Below are 20,465 nucleotides of genomic sequence, written 5' to 3' on the forward strand. Positions count from 1 at the left end.
AATGAGTTTTCTCTTCTGATATTATAGATTTGGCATCTCTTATCTAAAGTTGTGTTAAAATTATAAGGCAGTTAAAACATACAAAAATAGTTTCACAACATCCAATTTTAAAATTCATCCAAGCTGTCATCTTTTTTCCTTTTTTTTCCCTGCTGAAATTCTGACTCAGGGTAATGTATGAGATTTCTTAAATGAACCATAATAAGTATTACTATTCCTTAACACTAATCCCTGGGGAAGAGGTAAGGGAAAGGGGCCATCTGGGGCATGGATATGTGTTATGTACAAATAATGGTTCATTACTGGAAATGAAGACTCACCTGTCCACCAGCATTTGCTCAGCCTCAACATTGCAATGCAACTTGGTGCTGATAAAAATCAACCATCACAATCAAACCCTATCATGCAAAGAGTGAGTTAGTTTACACAAACCAAAAATCTAGAAACTTTAGAATGTTTGTATTTTTAACTGTATTTTCTAGTTTTCATACAAATATTTGTCATCAATGGACACAGAGTCCAAGATTTTGATCTGAATTTAAAATAGCTCAAATATTACCCAGGGATTTTTGTTTGAAAAGGCTCTTATGGGGATTTTTATTTTGTTGTATTCTGGCACTTTCTGAAATAGGTGGTCTAGAAGAATAAAGTTCAAAGCACAGGGTTATGTTCTCACATTGTTTAATGCTATGCAAATTATTGAATATTCTAGTTATCTATGGAAACACTCCCAGAAAAATGATACAGTATAGAAATCAAAACAACACTAGAAAATGTTTGATAGAAATACACAAATTGTCAACTTTGAGCTTGTGAATTCTCAAGAGGTTTTCTTCTTTGCTGGGGCTCCTGAAAAAAGAACACTTTATACCCATTTTATTCGAGACCCAGGGACACCTCACTTCAGAGTTCCCGATATTGCTATATTGACCAAGGCCAAAATGTAGTGGCAGTTATGAGACATATTGGCAGGTAAATTAAATCAAATTTAGACTTTTGCATTTTAGATTTATGGTGCAACTATATAGTCTCAGGGGAGGTCAACTTTTGGTTGGCTGGTTGGTTATGTTATGTTTTGTTTGATTTTGTTAGATTTAAATGTTTGAGGAATAACCTAAAAGGTGACTAATAATTTACCGGAACTGTTAAGATGGTCAGAACATAGTATCAGAGGAGATTTTGGAATATGAGGAGCATGGTACGGTCATTCAGAATTCTCATTAGCATGTTGTGGATTTTCTCATGTTTTCCTGTAGTAGGTTAAAATTAAATTAGGACCAATAACTGTATCTTCTTTCTTAAAAATAATGTAATGTAGCACATCTTACAATCTTAAATCAATCAGCACAAATGCAAGTGATACCTGTTCAAGCAGACTTTCAAAGACAGCACACACTATTAACACAAAGAGCTCTTTCACATTTCAAAAATACAATGACGAGAACTGGTACACATAATAGTAGCATTTTTTTTTTTTTTTAACTTCAAGGAATGTGAGACATTAGCCACTTCCTTTTCTGCCAGTGGACAAAACCAAGATGGCCCCGGCCTGAATTTCACATCTTTCTAATCTACTGCACAGGAGGGACCAGAGACACCAATTGCCAATGAGTCACAAGAGCAGACAAAAAATTGTTAGTAGGTTTTGACAACCAGGAATTAAGACATTTTTAAAAAACGTGTACTTGATGCAAGGTATGTTAGGAGTGCACCTTAGAAAAACAATGTCAAAGTGTTAGAAAAATGGAGTCCCTGTCCAAGTGGCCTTGTGAGATTTTTTCCATATCTTATCTACCCTGTTGAATAAATAATAGTTCTAGGTCTTCTTGAAGCATTGTTTAGAAGTCTTCAAGAAAAATAGTGACATCTATCTAAATAGAGCTATTAGATTTTATGTGGAACTCAGTGCACGCTGTCTTCATTGGCACCATGTGCTATGACAATGGTCTGACTGCTTTAACTGGCAGAGGGAAGGAAGACTCTCATTCGAAGGGACATTACTGGTCATCCACTCCTACCACCCACTGGACACAGAATCCATGGTACAACATCCGGCTGGCACCCAGGGATGATGGTTGCCGGCCAGACCCCAGACCAAATGTACAGTGTGAACAGGCTCAGTGGAGGATTTGACTGGATGATGACCAATTTAGAGCAGTTAGAACTGGCAGATTGAGTGATACGTATTTGGGGGGAGGGCTCAGTTTCTCCAGTTTCTCTTTGTAGGAAAATATTAAAATGAGCCAATTTCCAGAGACAAAATCATCTATAAAAAGGTAAAAACTAAAGATATTTTTTATTGAGAAGCTATAAAGTGGATGAAAAGCAACTCCCACTCCCCTCCCAAAAAAGGAATTAAAGCAAACCAAAAAGTTTGGAATTGTATGAACCACAAGGACACCATTCTGATATCTTTTGTATGACTTAGGCCTCCTCGTGTCAGGGCTAGGTCTGTCCTGCTAGAGAAAAATGTATTTTTGAAAATAAAAGATTCAAGGAATTTTTAAAATATATTTTAAGAAGCACAGATTTGTGGGGGGCCCTTTTAAATTTGGTTTTGCCTTGTATTTAGTGTAAAATATTTGTACAAAAATATAAAAGGCATAGCTTGATGTTTAACGTCTGTGTTTTATTGTTGTTGGCACCAGAAAAGCTCATGTTCTATGTTATGTCACTGTACATACTGTAAACAAGACTGCATTAATATTGTTTTCTTACGATTTTTTTTGTTTCAATGAATCTAGATTTTAAAAAATACATTCACAAACTACCTTATGTTTAAACACAATGATTCCCTTTTATTTCTTAACTGTACCCAAAATCCCACAATAAAAAAATCATTTAAAGCTGTGTGTTTCGGACTTATCACTTAGAAATAAAAACAAAACAAAACATGAAAACAAAGATCAGTTTGCAACATAATTTAAAGAAGCTTCTGGCTTAAAATACCACAGCAGCAATATAAAGAGCTGGGGGCAATCACGTTCAGGGACCAAACCCACATCAATATATTTTGTCCACGTCAGCATCCAATTACAGTAGTTGCTAAATGCAATCCAAGAAGTTATTGCTGAATTTGTTGCATGGAATTTGTGAAGAAAGTATTGTTCCGGAGCAGAACCATAGCAGTAAAAATGAGAACGGGAGGATTTCATTGCTTTTGAGAGCAAAAGGGACCATAACGAGGACATCTTGGTGATTGCCTGAAGATAATCCTCAGTTACATTCCTGGGCGTTACCTGCTTAAAATACGTGCAAATGACAACTACCTTTCCAGGAGGGGCATACTGACCTACCCCAGAAACCAGAATCTTTCCCCTTTCTCTTCCCCCCCGGCCCAAACCACTAGATTGAAATGGCTCCATTTTTGTAACGGGTATTTCGTTCTCATTAATAGTACGTCAGCTGCTCATGTATTTAGGTAAAAATCAGTAGGATCATAAGTTTGTTTTTTTTTCTGTTCCAATTATAGTAATCATTTCCTCTAGAAATAAGCCACATCGGTTTTTGCCATTAAATTTTTCTCCCAATTTTTTTTTAAGAGGATAATTTGGTCAACTACTGTTTTGTTTTAAAAATGTTAAATACACCTGAGATTGCCAGTTGAGCTCTCTATATGTCTCCTGGAGATAACACTGCTGTGATGCACAGTGAAACAAAAACAAACAAAACGAGGTAGGTTAAAACAGGAAGCGCAACACAGATATCGTTTTGCAACACCTCGATACCACAGGCGGCCATGCTTGTAGCTTTGGAAAAAAATTCCAGACAGTCACGTAAAAGTTCAAATCATTCGAGTAAGAGTTTATAATGACACAAGTCAACCTGAACTAAATACATACATATCTCTACACAAATGTTGTTTACCGTATGTTGGGTAATTTGGAGGAAGGTAAAGTGATTGGGGTCTCAGAATTTTGGCCAAAGCCTTGCTTTCAAGTTCTTTAAAATCTGAGCCAATGATGCCTGCTGTATCTGGGGCAGGCTTAGGAGTCTAGTCCCTTCTCTCACCCACCCAGGGAGAACACAGGCAGCTCAGAAACATTTATTATTAATTTTTTTCAGTCACAGTTTTCATCTTGAGAAAGTGGCACCCTCCGGAGAGAGCTGGGAATGTCCAGAGCCTGGATGTCATTCATGCCCCAATTCCCAGAAAGAACTCAACAAAGTCTCAGTCCTCATGAAGCTCAAACCCAGTGGAGGCTTTGCGCATTTCAAAGTGGAATACATATGCTTGTTTCCCAGAAGGTCTTTCTGTCTGACCCATCTGTCTTTCCATCTTTTGCCCCGATCTGCTGCACGATAGCTGAGGGGAAGTTGTGTTAGAGTCCCTCAATTGCCAGGCCAGCTCACCGCGATGGCATTACTATCCCATTCAACACATTCCGTTCTGTCAAGGGCCATATAAAAATACGGCCTGTCAGACTCACAAAAGTGGTAGTTGATTTTATTAGACTAAGGCTAGTAGTTTAGCCATTTAAAAGCTATTTCCCAAAAGAGGGGAAAACTAGTATTTTTCTTCTCTTAAAAATTCATTAGCCAGTTGCCATCAAAAAGCAACCTTTTGGGTTGGTGAAGGCAAGAGACTTCTTAAATTACCCCACTATGCAGTTATGACCTTCAGCGTAAGGAGATAAGGTACATTTATTGTGCTGTCTCTCACCACTGGAAATTGGAAATTTTACAACATACCGTATACTTAAAGCTGGCAGGCAGACGGAATTAAAAACAGACTCATTTTCTCAGTATGCATTCTCTCCCCATTCTTACAGAGTAAGAGGGTAAAGAAAAAAAGGTAAAAAAGAAAAAAACTCAAAACCCCACTATAACACAGCTTAATCATAGGAGCACACAATATTTGTTTTTATCCCTAACTCCGAAGGGCACATGGTCCATCTCTGTCCACAGACAAGGCAGCATTCTGGGGAATCTCCTGGAAATTCCTGCCACCTTTTTCTCTCCTTCTCAACCAGGCTGCAACATTGAAAGATGGACTGTATTGGGAGGGGTGGAGGGAGAGGAAAAGGGGAAAGCGGTATGTTCAACCAAGCCTTCTGATTCTGCCTCTAGACTGGCATAAGTCCACATGAGTTACGTTCTTTTAAATTAGAAATAACGCCATGAAGATAAGTGCCAAGTGCTCTTCTGTTACCAGTTCATCATGGAATTTCTGTTGAGGGTCATGAAAAACACTTGGCTACTTCCTCCAGATCGCACGGATGCAAAAAATACCTGTTTGAAATTAAAAAGAAGTTAGTTCAACTGCATGTTTTTTTCCCCTCTTTTCTTCAACCGTCCATCCATTTTCTCTCACATGTCCTATCCTGCCATGTGTCAGCAAGACTCAATGGCTGGTGTTTATAAAGTGCCTTTTGATATGGTACATCCTCTGCAAATGCTCCTCCTGCCTTTATTATTATGGTGGTCATTTTCACTTATCATGGTAGTGGCACCTAGGAACGCCGAAGGGGCTATGTCTTGATCAATAATGTCCCTTTAGGTGGCTACATTCTAAAAGGGAGTTTCGTGCTAAAATAATGTGCTGTTTTTCTGGCCTAGGACACAACAGGTCCTTTGTTAACTTCTATAAAGGCACAAAGTCTCCCCTTTTCTCTCCCACAAATGACAAGAAAGTGGACTTCAGGGTTTTGCAAGAGAATCCTTGCAAATTCCCAAAGTCAAGGGGAAATTTTGACTAGCATACAACTTCAGTTTTCACTTTTTAAAATTTAAAATTAAAAAAAATTTAAGTGATCGTGGTCAGACAGGGTAAGGTGTTTAATGCCTATCTATTTGGGCATTTCAAGAGTTAATGGGCAGCTTCTCTGCTGATGCCGGCATATCCTCGGCCAAATGAGATAATGGCATTAATAAGTAGAACCACAGTCCATTAGGTCTTGAGTCTGTTAAATCATTTTATCAAACAACTGAGAGAAGTGAGCAAAATTTGGGTTACTGCTTGCTTGAGCTGAATGTAAGTGAACCACTGCCCCAGCAAAATAATATTTGGGGCTGTGGTCTAGCCCTTCAGTCAGCCAACACCGAACTTTGGTCTGAGGCATTTGCTTTTGTCACTAGTATAAAGTCTCTGCTACTTCATTTCCACAACTTCATCAGAAGAATGCTCTCTCCCAACAGCAACTTCTTCAGAAGTTCTATGGAAATGTTTGTCATTCAGCTAATACTACATATGAAAGTAAAGCTACTCTTAGGGTCCATGAAATAAAACAAGGACAGGAAGGGCTCATGGAAAATCCCAATGAGGGAAAGAGAGGGTTGCTCTTCTCCCCAGGTTGTATGCCCTGGGCTCTAAACCTCTGGCCCCAGACACTGGTGTGGTCTCAGCCTACTCCTGAGGGTGTGGGCGTGACTTGGAACAGGCCTGCTGGGGTGGGTCTTCATTGAGCCAGAGTGGGGGTGTCCATGCCCAGATCACTCCTAGTCTTATGATCCCCAGAGATCCAGGGGGTGCTGGAGTTTTACTAGGTTAGGTCTGTTTTCTGGCATACTCTGTTACACCCCTGGAACCATCTTTGCCGCCCATTCTGTTATCCACCCAGACCACACCAGGTCAGAGTCGTGGGCCAGGGTTCTAATATAGTCTAGGCCCACATCACCAGGGTTGGACTAAGACCAGCCTATCCTTTAGGGAACTGGGGTGGGAAAAAAGGTGTACAACAGTTCGACCCATTGCTCTCTTTCAGATAGGTGTTTCTGTCTATTGCTTTGGGGACAGCATTTCTATATTGGCCACAATCACAAAGGATGAATTCACAAATGCAGTACAGCTTAGCTACTAAAACCTCTGGGTTACTCTACAGGGAGGGCAAGCTAGAAGCAGCACTGCTGCAGAATACCCCTCTGAGGTGACTGATCACGCCAGACGGACACAGCCAATTTCACTGGAAAACAGTTCCCCTATGACATTTCAGAAGAAACATGGCTGGAATGACACAGGACATGGCACTAGTTGAGTTTGTGATTGTGTATTCCTTAAGGAATGGGTGACATTTTTAAAAAGTTTATACTTCTACATGTCAAATGCTTTACATTTAAAGGTGAATAGAAGGTGATGGGTTAAGTCTTGAAAATGACTTTCTGAAAAGTCTAAAAGTGGAAGTATAAAGTTGACCCACTGTGAGATGATTAATGATGGGCCAACTGCTCTAAGTGCTTAGTAGAACTGGGGTATCTGCTGAGTCACCATGAGGCCTGCAGGCCACAAAAATTACTAAGAGTTTATAAGAAATTTCTAGATGTTTTTATGTCTTTTTTGATATGTGAATAATATATTTTGAGTGTTCACATGAATCAAACCAAATAATGCCATTTTAAGATAATATTGATTGTTTAACACAAGAGGTGATTCAAATCAGTATAAAGGAAAATGAAGGTTTCACAGGTACCTGGTGGTCTCTTAAAATGCAAACACTAATGCAAATGTTGAAACGGATTTACCTTATCATTTCTTTCACATAGAAACTTTAACCTTTGAGCTCGCTTATGCATAAATACTCCATCCAAATGTCCTGTTTCCACTGACCGGATCTCAATAGCTTTCTCGCCCCAGCCCATTATCTGATTGGAATGAATGTAGGCTGTCAAAAGGAATTTCCAAAACTGCATTAAAAACATTAGATGGGCAATAACTCACAGCATCTGATCACATCTTAACCACAAAAATGACAAACAACTTGAGATAAACAGACAAAGCAAGTCTTACAAGAGTTATTCACAGACTTTTTTTGTGGAATCAAATGGTTGTTTCACATTTCTTGACTTTCGTTTCATTTGGGGGGTGTAACTGCTGAAGGAGATAAGGAATGGTTAACCTACCCACAGACGTGGGCATTTCTCCCCATTGGAGCACCACATCCTTAGTTATCCGGCCATAGGTGTTTACATACACCCCCTCATCCTCATAGCAAACAAGCATTTCCATTCCATCTGTTTTAGGCAAGATGACAATAGCATGAGGAGTGATATTGCCCTGAATCTAGAAGACAAAGAAAGGCCAAGCATTATTCCTTTTAAAAATAAGACAACACCTTGACTATTCATCTCTAAGAACCGCAAAAAAAGAGGTGTTTTTTTGTTATGTGTTTCATTTTCACCATAAAGTCTGAAATTTGCTTTCATTTGCTTTGTTTGATTTAGCCACTGACTTGTCAAATACCCTGGTAAATAAAAAACTTAAGTCACTAGATTACGAATCCAATTTACCTGTCCCTAAAACCACTCCTACATCTATGGAGCACCAACTATGTGTCAACCACTGGGCCCTTTACATACATAATTTCCATTCTTTAGAACAGCTCCCCACGGTGAATATCTTTGTTTGCAGATGAGGAAACTGCATCTCAGAAGGGTTATGTAACTTGACCAGAGCTATACTAGTATTTGGTGCTTGAACTGGGATTTGAGCACGTCTTGCTGGCATTGAAAGTCATGTGTTTTCCATTAGAACAACCATTTCCAAAAAAGATGAGGATAATGTAAAGGCAGCTAAAATCTAATGGAGATTGCCTAAATGGGGCCAAAATACACTCCTATCAAATACTCTATGAGTAGACATATAAACACAGATTGTTTATCTGAGTGTTTAAATACCAAGAAAATTCAAATTAATGGCTTCTTTAGAAAAAAATTTAGAATTACCACTCACTTAAAAAAAATCACGTTATTGAAGTAAATGTAGATTAGCTTGTTCTAGACAAAGCGATGTGGTGCTACTGTGATCTGGTTGAAAATGTCATGGCAGCTCAGTATGGGCTAGATGTGTAGGAAGAAGAGGACTGAGGGTGATGACAGTGATGTCCTAGTCACCTCACCGAGAACACGAGCTGTGAGTCTGTGCACATGCATACAGACAAGAATTAAAATCTGTAATGCAGCAATGAACAACAATTGTGTATGTGTGAGTGGATGTATGTAATATACTGTAACAACTTTTTTCTTCTTTAGAGCGAAGTATTCAAATTCTCAAAATACTAGTCAGCAACAGATTAGGTCTCAGATTTTCCTGATAAATAGTTTCTGTTGTATGTTAGTTCTTGGGATTACACATAGGACACACAGACTATACCAATCCTAGTAAGTGCACCCATGTGCAGTGCTTCCCTTTAAGAGTCATGTTTTAGGCAATGTGTCAGAATATTAATATGAGTATTATATTGCTAATAAGAACTACAATTTGCAGGGCCCTGTGCCAAGTGCTTTAGATCCATTGCCTCATTTATTACTGATGATAACCCTTTGGGATAGGTCCTTTAATCCCCATTTTACAGATGTGAAAGCTGAGGCTGCCTAATGTGCCCATTGATGCAAAACTAATACATCCTAGAGCCAGGGTATTAGCTCCAGTGTGTCTGACTTCACTATACCACATTGCCCACAAGCTGAAGAGAGGAACTAAAAAGAGCAGAAAAAGGATGTTTCCCAAGAAATTATCATCTGACCACTGGCTTTCTCCCACATAAAATGGAACCAATCTGTCTTCAAAAACTCATGTACTATACAAAATTTATGCCCTTGAAGGAAAAATATCATACTCATTTTTATCTAAAGTCCAAAGATACAACATGTAAATGTCAAATAAATTCTAGCATGTTACTCAATTTTAGGAAGTCATAAAAATTAGCTAAATCTATATATTTTAGTTATTAAAAGCATTCTATTTAATGAAGGTCTAAAGTCCATCTGCTTTACTGATTAGTAAAAGTTAGCATGACTTCTACTAAAAATACGCAAAAACAAATCTCTTTCTACATGCAGGCTGTTTGTAGAGAGAGCCCTTGACAGTCTGCTTCTGGGAACTTACATGAGATGGTATGTAGATGTCATAAGAGTTTCCAGAATCAACATCAATTACATGGAAACCAGTGTGTGAACCAAAAATAACTTTTAATCTTTGACCTTCTTCTACTGTGAGATCAACTAGCAGAGGCTTGTGCTGGAGATCTGCAAAAGACTTTAAAAATCACTCCATTAGTATCCACATCATCCAAAGAGGTTATCTTAATAATTTTTTCCTTTAGCCATTGTCTGGAGGAAGTTAATTTCTGACTTTTTAAAATTGAAAATGTAGGAAATTTCTCTTTCAGTTTCAGATCTATTCATATTCTGGCTCTGGGAGGAGGATCTGGCACCCATTCGTGACCCTTTCTCTATCCCTTGTCCTCTAAGGCAAAGAAATTGGTTTACAATTGTCAATTTTGACAGTGTCATTGTATATTAATAACCTGGTGGCTGGGTACTGTGTTTATTTCTGGCCTTTGCCCTCTGGAGAAGGTCCAGCCTCTCTGGCCCTCTCTTTGCCATGTGGCAGCCAGGCCCAGGCAAGGTGGCTAGCCTTTCAGAGACAGCCTGGGATGGACAGCCAAGGATGGCTCTGTTCTAAGCCAGTTCTGGATTAATGGGCATGTTCTGGTTTTAACGTTCCTTCAGTGATCAAGTGGGCATCAGTCTGGCATTTCCTCTAAACTTAATGTTGAGATCTGAGACTTGGGTTTGGCAATAAAGAAGGCGATAGCTTGGATTTGGCGGTGGAACATCACAAGACTGATGGCTTGCACTGACTACTTGGGTTTAACTAGAAAGGATAAAAAGAGAGCTCTAGCCCAGTTTGTCAAGGTTCTGTGTGTTGGAATGTACGGCCCGAGTCTCAACTAACTGCCAATTGTTCCTCTGCCATTTTTCTTTGCCATTATTTATCACACTTTACCTTTACTGGGCCTTGAAATCCTGGAGGGGATTTGTGAAGCCACAGTGGTCTTGGCTGTAATACCACTGCCTACCTATTAGACCCCTCTCTCTTCATCTTTTGCTCACACCATTCTCAGAGCCTGGGAAGCTGTAGCCTCCTGTCCTTGTCCAAGGGAAGGCTCAACCTCCTGTCAGTTCCTGACTTTGCTGTGCAAGGTTTTGCCTTTGCCCTTCCCTCTTCCCAGGCTGGGTCTGGTTTGCTAACAGAGCATTTCACACTCTCTCATGCGCTCTGGCTAGTAAACTGGTGGCAGTAACTTCAGAACCAGAGTGGGAACGAGATCTTGATTGAAAAGCTTTTGCAGAGAGAGACTTTGGCAGAATAGCAGCACCACTTTAGCTTTTAGGAGTCATCCCTTAAGTGTTATTACTAACCTAATGCATTCCAAAAATTTCTTTCCATAAAAGTGGGGTTATGGAAGGGAGCCCATTTCCACTGATGAGTCTATCTCCCTGAGCATATCACAAATAAGCCATTTGCACTAAGGGAACAAGACAGAAGTGGGCTGATTCAACTCCGAAGAGGGCCTACGTAATGTTTCCAGGACAGTTTCTGCCCTTGCATGGCATATGTGGCAGAAAAGAATAAAGAGCTAAAGGAAGATAAGAGTCATAAAGTGGGAAGAAAATGTGAGGGTCAATGAGCTCCAGAGAAGGAGACAGACAGAGGCAGAGAAAGAGAGAACAGAAGATAAATTCGTATCAGCTATCAGTTATGTGGCTCTGAACACATTAGGTGCCTGCAAGTTCCAGTCCTCCTGGTATTTGGGGGTCACCTTTCATGAGCTGGGGCCAATGGGACTAGCATATCCCTATCCCACTACTGCTGAATTTCACAAGTGACCAAGCCAACCATGGTGGGTACAGATTCAGCCGAGGTAAAAAATGAAAAGGCAATCAAAATTGAAGAATGCAGAGAAACCTAGGAACTTGGTCATTTCCATAAGTTAGCAGTGAAAATATATAAACATTAACTGAGTTTTAGGGACTCTATCTGGAAAGACTTATGAGGATTATATGACTTGGTGACTCAGTTTAATCTTGAGTCAGTACTGCTATTGGCATTGGGCTGCCTTCCTAGTTTAGGTGGCTTTACAACACATATCATTGTATAATATCATTATTAATGCTTTGTCTGGTAGCCATTCCATACCAAAGGCCTTTTGAAGATGACAATTCATAGATCTCAAATGGAGGAGGGCATGCCCAAATTTTAATTTGACTAATTTTATAGCATCGTTATTTCAAAATTTTTCAATTAATGTTTTTGCTACACTGATATATTGTATTGTGGTGAAGTCAAAGCCTTCAGTGCATCCATCGCTAGAGCAAGGCACATTGTACCCACCAACAGCATTTTTAAATAATCTTTACTCTTGAAATAATAAATCCAAGAGTACCTATATGTTTAAAACAGGTTTATTATGGAAATTGGTATTGATCTATATGGAAAATGACCACTTTATTAACTGTTAGAAACTGAAAATTTTTTTTAAAAAGCCCATTTTAGGTAATTACATGCTTGCTTACCTTAAATGCCATAAACTTATGATACGGTTTAGGAGCCCAAGCATATATCTCCACAGCATTCTTTAAGGCAATCACCAAAAATTTGATCCTTTCATATTTAACTGTAATAGAAAGATTTTCAGTTAAAAAGTACATTTATTCAAGTCTTTTTGTATTAATGTATGTATAAGCCAAAATATAAAAATATGTATTATATATATATGAACTATAATTGAGGGTGACGCTCCTGGTATGGGATTTTTTTTCACAGATACAGATTTAGCTTCCCTTAGTGAACCTGGTTTGCAGAATATATGGGGCTTTTTGCTTTATACTGAAGACTCTTCTTTATCTAGAGATGTAACTACTTAAGATGGTCTTTAACCACTAGGTCTAGATGTGAATATTAATTGTAATAAGAATCTGCATGATTTCCTTCATGTTAACTTGACTGGCTCTTATGTTAACCTGCATGTAAGTAGCTGAGAGTTGGTACGGCAAGATGGTTGAAAAATTAGCCAATGGGTAGACATACAGGCTGCATTTGCTTATTATTTAGAGTTGAATTCCAATTATTAAGTGAAGTAATTGCTTGTTTATGTTTCTAATGAAAGATGGAGTGTTAGGAGCCCTGGGTTCTGGTAATGACCTATTCTTAAGGGCCGCACATACTTTGACAAATCCTTTTACTGTTTAGGAAGATGGAATATTAAGCATCCTAAATTCCATGGACAGAAACTTGGCACCTACTATACTTTTGTCTACACAAAGTCATACTCAATAAAAGCTTATTGAATGGAAGAATGGAAGAACAGACTGTTGTCTGGTTTTCTCTTGATTACTATGGCCTATGTGCCTCTGGTACAATAATGACCAATTTTACACTGATGACCCTGAGAGATTACAAAAGCGCCTTCTGAATCTTTCACTATTAAATGTGGATTCTAAGTCTTAGAAAATTTGTCATCCACAAATGGTACACATGGCAGTCATTTTCTTCATAAAATATCTGAACTAACAGAATATTCTAAGTCCTACGGAAACTGGGTAGGAAAAATTTCAATGTACTTAAAATGCCATTTTAAGTTTCTAGTTTTTTTTTATAACTTTTCATGACATGAACTCTTTATGAGACTACTCTCTCTGATTTCCTCACCTGAAACTTAGGAAAAGATTCATAATTAAAATTTAAGATAGTCTTGAAAAGAAAAACTTATCTTATAGGCTATGGGAAATAAGCAAATATTTTAAATGACTCTTGGATATACAATTTACTTTTCCATTTTGTTTTCATTTTATATCTTTAAAATTTCACAGGAATTTGAGTATGCTAGAGTAATAATGTGCTACAAGAAGATCTCAGTGTTGTCTTAGCTGGAATCCCACAAGGAAAGCAAAATGGAGACTGCAAGTGGTTATGTAGATAACTGAAAATTAGGCTGGTCTCAATTTTCTGATAGCTAATTACCAGACACTGCTCTCTGTTTACATTTTGCTTTGCATGAGTGAATATAGGTCGGCCTACTGGTGTCACGGTAATGAAAAGAGATAGCAATGATTAGAAGGAAGATGTCAGAAATGTTAGAAGGACCACTGGTAGATTTGCAGGTCAAATAGGTTTTTTTGCAGCTGATGTTTCTAAGAAACACTTGTCAGGTACGTGTAAGAGATAATATTCAGAAATTTTATATTATTTCCTGCAATGAATTCTATTGCTCTGTAATCATACAATATTAGTTTATATACATGAAATCTGATCACTAGAAATCTTTGGACTAACAAATGCCAAGTAATAAAGGGAAAATAGTCAAAAGGAAATTCTAAAAGCTTTATCAGAGAGATGTTTAGAGGCAGTTTTAAAAATTGCTTCCACAGTAACACTTATAAATTACATTGCTTTCCTCTGAAAACAAGGCCTGTTCTCCAAGAGAGAAGCCCACTATCTCCAAAAGAAGTCCAAATATGCACATGAATCTGAATTTTACTTGGTGTGGGAATGATGAAATGTATGTTTTATACTTTGTCAGATTATCAGATTGAAAACAAGAGAAAATTAAAATTCTAGCATATCCTATTGGAAATTACCAAATAATCCCTATTCGCAAATAAAAATGCAGAGTGGAGCACATGGCAGCTTGTACTGCCACCAGCCTGCTATAGAAAACCTCTCCCCCGCATGGTCTGATTTGTGAATAATGCTGTGTCCTTTGAACACCCATGCCTTTTGTTAAACCAACAATTCTTAACTGATGTCCACGTGCCTGGCCCTGTACTAAGTACAACAGATAGTGATACAGATATAATTGTGGCTGTGGCTACGTATGTTTGCAGACAGTATTTGTTTACTTTTTCCAAAAGCTGTTTTAAATACATATTAATAAGCCCATCATCTGTGTTGCAACATCAGGAGCTTTTTTGTTTTAACTGCAAATGACACATTATTAATAAAGAGTGGGAGACATATCCTTTCAGGCACCAGAACCTTCAAGTTCGGTATCCAGCACCACCACCACTTCCTAGTGTCAAGGTGTATGGGAAGGTCACTCAGAATGAAATTAGAGGAAAAGGAGGGGGAGATGCTGCTTCAGAACAGAGTTCCCCTCTACTTGGCAGACTAGGGCATACTGAAGTTCTTGCTAGGACAACCAAGATAAATGACCAAATTTTTGTTTTCTGAGCTCTTCTTCTGTAGCACGCTCCTTCTGTTTCCACATTCTGTCTTTCATATACTTGATTAGGTTTCAACCTCCTTTATGTCAACACACACGATTGACTGGACCAGCCTGGCTGGTTCTGATTTCAAATGCGTATCATGCTTTCCTGAGACCATGGCACGGATACCTTTGAACTGAAGGTGTCTAAAGCTCCTCAGACACTCCTTTATTGCCATTGCTCATGTTAAATAATGTATTTTATCCAGTACACATTTGAAAAACCTCTACACATGTTCCTATTTTTATCAAATTTGGATTGAACAAGTTTTACAGGTACATATTTTTAAAAGTCAAATAGCTCTACAAGGCTTATGAAAAACAAGTCCCTGCCTCACTCTTGATTCCTGTTCCCTAAAAACAACCACGTGCAACTCCTTCAACGACTGCCTTGGCAATTTGTTTCCAGATTTCTAAATAACATGCTTATAATATTGTTTCTTGAGTTTTTTTCATTGTAGACATTATCTACTGACTTCGTAATATGGAAAGGATTTAGTCTCTCATACTGTCTCCTCTCTCTAGCTGCCTCCCATCTCATACACACATGCTACTTCCTCCCCCACATCCTCAAAATAGTTATGTTTTTAATTTTTGGTTAAATCAATATCAAGTGTTTAAATTATTATTGTTCACAGCTGAAGTAAATTTACATGGTGACATTTCCTTTCTTGTTTTTCCTCATTTTTTTAACTTCCTTATTTTCTATGTATCTGTCAAAGCACATGTAAACTTTCTGCTAGCGAATGCCCTTCAACATGGTTGAACACAGTCAGTAATCTGTTTGTACCACTTTATGCTTCTTAGCGGCATCCCTCCTGGAATTCTGCACTGTCCCACTCTTCCAGGACTGGTTTCTTCCTAGGCCTGGGGCAGAGCTGTCTCCACAGGTTCCCTTCACCTTCATTCTGGATATTTTCTTTACCTTTTTGGTCGATCACCAGGTTTAGTTCTTTATTTTTGGTGAAACACATTCTCCATTAGCTTCCCGAGAAAAGGTGCATGGAATGTAAATTTTTTGAGACCCTGCATGCATGGAAATATTTTTATTCTGTACTCAAAATCGAGGAATGGCTTGTTGGTATGATGTTTAAATTCATGTGCTGACTTGGCTGGGCAACAGGGTGCCCACATATTCGCTCAAATATTTTTCTGGGTGTGTCTGTGAGGATTTTTCTGTATGACAGTAACTTTTGAATCAGTGGACTAAGTAAAGCAGATTGCCCTCCTCAATGTGGGTGGGTCTCATCCAATCAATTGAACATCTGAGCAAAACAAAAAGGCTGAGTCCTCCTGCCTATTTGAGCTGGGACATCTGTCTTTTCTGGCCTTCAGACTTGGACCGAAGCATCGGCTCTTCTTGAGTCTGGAGTCTACTAGCTTTTGGACTGTATCTGCTCCATCGATTCTCCTGGTTTTCAGCCCTTCTGGCTTGGACTGGACTTACATTGGTTCTCCTGGTCTTCAGCCTGCTGACTACAGGTATTGGGACTTCTCAGTCTCTGTAATCATGTGAGCCAAAATTCCTTATAATAATTCTCTTTAAATAAATATATAAATATCTCCTCTTGGTTATCCTTCTCTGGAGAACCCGAACACAGGGTTATAAAATACTAGTAGGAAATAATTTTGCCTTCAGAATTTTGACGGCGTTGCGCCATTGTCTACTAAGCTTCTAGTATTGCTGCTGAGAAGTGCCAGGCCACTCTGATTCTGGATCTATTATATGTAAACTGTTAATTTATTTACTTATAATGTGGAAGCTGTGAGGACCATTTACTTTCCTGGGTATTGAAATATCACATTGATAAGTCTTGTTGTGAGTTTTTTTCTCATTCACTACACTGGGTACTCATTCAGTGAATCCTTTTAATCTGGGATTTCATAGCCTTCAGTTCTAGAAAGTCTTCTTGTATTCTTTCTTCAACACTTTCCTCCCCTTCAATTTCTTATTCTCTAAATCTCAAAGGACTTAGATTTTGAAACATTTGAACTCATTTTTTCATTTTTAAAATCTTTTGTCTTCTTCTTTTCCTTTTCTTTTTGTTCTACTTTTTAGGAGAGTTCCTTATCTTTATCTTCTAACACTTCTATTACATTTTCTATTCCTGCCAATATATTTTAGTTTCCAAAATTTTTTCTTGGTCTATGAATGACCTCCTCCCACCCTGCTCCACCTCCTTTAAAAAATAGCTCTATTCTTCTTTTATACAAGATTTTTTCTAATCTCTATAAGTTCTATGGCTTCTTCCTTCCTTTCTTTCTTTTTAAATTTTCTTCTGCTTCTCATTATCTGTGTTTCTTCTAACGTCCTTTCTCTCTGCTTGTTTAAGTTTACTTCATATTTGTGGCTTCCTCCATTTACTGGTATAGGTGGGCTTTTCATGGCACTTCAAATGTTAGTACTTGTACATCTTTTCTTTCTGGCCATTTAGTTTCTCCAAAGACAAATCTTTCAGCCTGTTCCTTGGGGGTGTAATCATGGCTGCCAACACCTGGGAGATAAACAGCGGAAGGGGAAGTATGTATGTGTGTGTGTGTGTCCTCACACGTATTCCCATCATCAGGATGATGTGCAACCTTCATCTTCTGTTGCGGTGGGAAAGGGTATTGGTCGCTCTGTCCAGAGGTTGAGATTAGGTTCTGGAGGACTTGCTGCTCATCAGCTTTCCAACAATTCCCCTATATTTAGTCCCACCTTACACCACCATCTTCACTTCCAGTTCCTCTGGGGCCTCAATTCCTGGGCCTTTCTGGGATTTGTTGAGTGACTGTATTGATTCTGATAATTTTCCTCACTGCAGATTTACAATTTAGCATTTCCTGGTATGCTAGGTCTGTTACCAGTCACCCAGCTACTCTTGTTCACTTTTATTAATATCTTATTTACTGGCTTCTCCTCTCTTGGTCCCTTTGTCTTTGTAGGTTTATGGCATTTTTATTCTTTTCTTGTCATTTTATTGGGTCTTTGGAGGGCAGTAGATACAGATGTTCAAACTGGAGCCTCGGATTTTATTCTGAATGCACTCATTGAACTTCATCAATCTTTTTTTGAAAAGTATATTTAAGGTTCCAGTAACATCTTTAACTGGTCACACATGTATCATCAATATGTGATAGGAAAAACTGAGTGAAACTTAACTAAATAATTCTAACTGGGAAAACAGACCAAACTTAGAATTCCATGTCTTGAGACTTACCAACTTTGTAATGTATACAGCCTTCCAAGTCCCCAACAGTGATCCAGCCTTGTTTCTTTTCCACTTCTGGGTCATTATGTAGTATTCTGTTTCTTAACCATGAAAGATAGTACACCCGTAGCTTATTCTTCTTTCCTGTTGAAATAATAGAGCATTAATTTCAAGACCCCATGACAGCTCTTACTCTTTCCTTCCCCACCTCTATCTTATTTAATTTTATTTATTTTGGTTTGTGTACATGTACAAAGCATAATAACCAGTGTCCCCAGCACTTCATCACTGAAGTGCTGTTTCTGCCAGAACTTGTGGTTAAAACAGCTCCAAGTGTTTTGGACACATCACAAAATTACACCATCTTTATCTTCAGGTGGTGTTTTACTTGAGCATGCTACTCTTACTTATTCTTTCTTTGCAATGCAAAGGGCAATGCCTGCTGAACTCAGAAAGACCTAACTGTGCAACAGAGCGGTTGATCACAGTTCCAGAACATTCTAAATCTAATCACACGAAGGAGTGTTGACAACTGGACATTTTGACATACTTATGTGCACCTGTCTTTCCCTCACCCTCTAACCCAACAGCAGATGTTAATGGTGAGCCTCTTATTTCTTATATTACTTTAAAGATAACAGCTGGTAGTAGTTTTATTTTGTAACTAGCAAACAAATGTAATTTTAAAAGGAAACAAGAGAAACACGTCTGATGGAGTTGATTTGGGTTTAGAAAATCATACTGGACAAGTTTATGGTGCAAAGGTACTGAAAGGAATATCAAACAAAAATAGAAAAGGAAAAAAAGATGTAGACAAAAAGATAACTGAAAGTTCTCTTTGGTGAAGTGACCCTGGGGAGTAAAGATTTCATAGGATGACAAGAAAATATCTGGACAATATCGAAGAGTATACAAGGGGCAAAATGTAATATATTCCATTAGATTATCTGAGCACCAGATAAGAAAATGTCCATTGGGGTGACTCTTCCTAACTAATGAAAAATTTACCCCGCTGGGTTTTATTGTTTGGATGCTTATTTTCCAATCATTTACCTTAAGCTTTAAAGATGTTTTTAAATTTTACAGATGTTTTATATTAGATAACAGAAGAAGAAAACTCATTAAAGCATTGCACACTGGATTTGACAGGAGAGAGTGTTCATAACCTAAAACTAAGGGCATCACAGTGCAGTTAGTATTCATTTTTGTAACCGGAGGCCTAGAAAACGTGTTGATCACAATAGCTAGGATGGGCAGAAGAGCCAGTGAATCTTCTTTGCCATGCCAGGGTGGACTGGAGGGCAGTTCAAGAATCTTTGGCTCCTATTTTCATTTTCTCTCCTCCCCATCTGTGCCTCACGATAAGAGGAAATAGTTACACTCTTAAGAGTGAGGGTGTGTCACTAACAACATAATGAAGCCAAATGCAAATTTCTGGTTGCATTTCCACTTTTGGTAGGTGATGGGCAGATACGTAGTTTTAATTTTGGTTTGGCAGTATAGCAATCCAGAAAGTAATTAACCAGAACAAAGGACTATGTGGAATTAAACTCAAATTATAACACAGGAAGAATTTACTTGGTTAACCCTTATTTGGTCACTAAAAGTCCAATGTGCTATCCATTATGCCACAGAGCCACCTGGCTAATACTTATTTGGAAAAAATAAAAAGAGATGAAACTCTGAGCATTCAGTGGAAAGGTAAAAGAAAGAAAAAATTGTAGTACGAAGTGAAAGCATTTTCTCAAAATAGAAGTACAGCTGAAGAGTTACACTTTCTTCAAGGTTCAAACCAGTATCCCTGTACTGCCTCTTGGTGAAGCAATGGTTGAGCGCAGAGCCATGTTCTCAGACTTGGCTGCACGAGGGAAACACTTCAGGAGCTCTGAAAGCTGCTGATGCCTCGGCCACACCTCTCAGAGATTCTGATCTGATCTGGGTGCAGCCTGGACTTTCACATCTCCCCAGATGGTTCTAAAGTACAGTAGTGTGGCTGGTTCCACACTGGATGGAATGGGAGGGGGAGAGAAGGGTGTTATTTGTTAAACTCCTTGAAATACTATCAGAAAGAAAAAAACTTTCCTTTCAGTAAGACTTTCTTCTTTCCAGTTGCATTTTTAACTTGTCAGTAACAAGGCCTTCACTATAGTCTCCATTTTTTTTCTTTTTTAAAGCTCTTTCTGGGAACCAGAAAGCTATAGAGCACAGCAATAATAATTCCTATACTCAAATCTCTTTGCAGACTTGATCACCCAATGGGCCAGCTGCATGTACCCAGACATCAGTGAGG

At 38.5% G+C, this 20,465-nt stretch overlaps 1 protein-coding gene across 6 annotated transcripts in view; it reads right to left on the minus strand.

Annotated features, from left to right (window-relative positions):
• Positions 1 to 2,608: 2,608 nt before the first annotated feature.
• The window catches only part of TNIK (TRAF2 and NCK interacting kinase), a 357,185-nt gene continuing 339,328 nt past the window's right edge, over positions 2,609 to 20,465 (minus strand). For 4 of the 6 annotated variants that reach the window (XM_045539660.1, XM_045539658.1, XM_045539657.1 and 1 more), the window contains 6 exons: positions 18,185 to 18,319; positions 12,295 to 12,395; positions 9,821 to 9,970; positions 7,837 to 7,996; positions 7,459 to 7,598; positions 2,609 to 5,232 (listed from right to left, as the gene is read on the minus strand). In XM_045539660.1, the coding sequence (XP_045395616.1) occupies positions 5,149 to 5,232; positions 7,459 to 7,598; positions 7,837 to 7,996; positions 9,821 to 9,970; positions 12,295 to 12,395; positions 18,185 to 18,319 (770 nt within the window). In that variant the 3' untranslated portion in view covers positions 2,609 to 5,148. The other 2 variants (XM_045539662.1, XM_045539661.1) reach the window with 2 other exon arrangements.

This window comes from Lemur catta, chromosome 1 (assembly GCF_020740605.2).
Source record: "Lemur catta isolate mLemCat1 chromosome 1, mLemCat1.pri, whole genome shotgun sequence".
Taxonomy (NCBI): Eukaryota; Metazoa; Chordata; class Mammalia; order Primates; family Lemuridae; genus Lemur; species Lemur catta.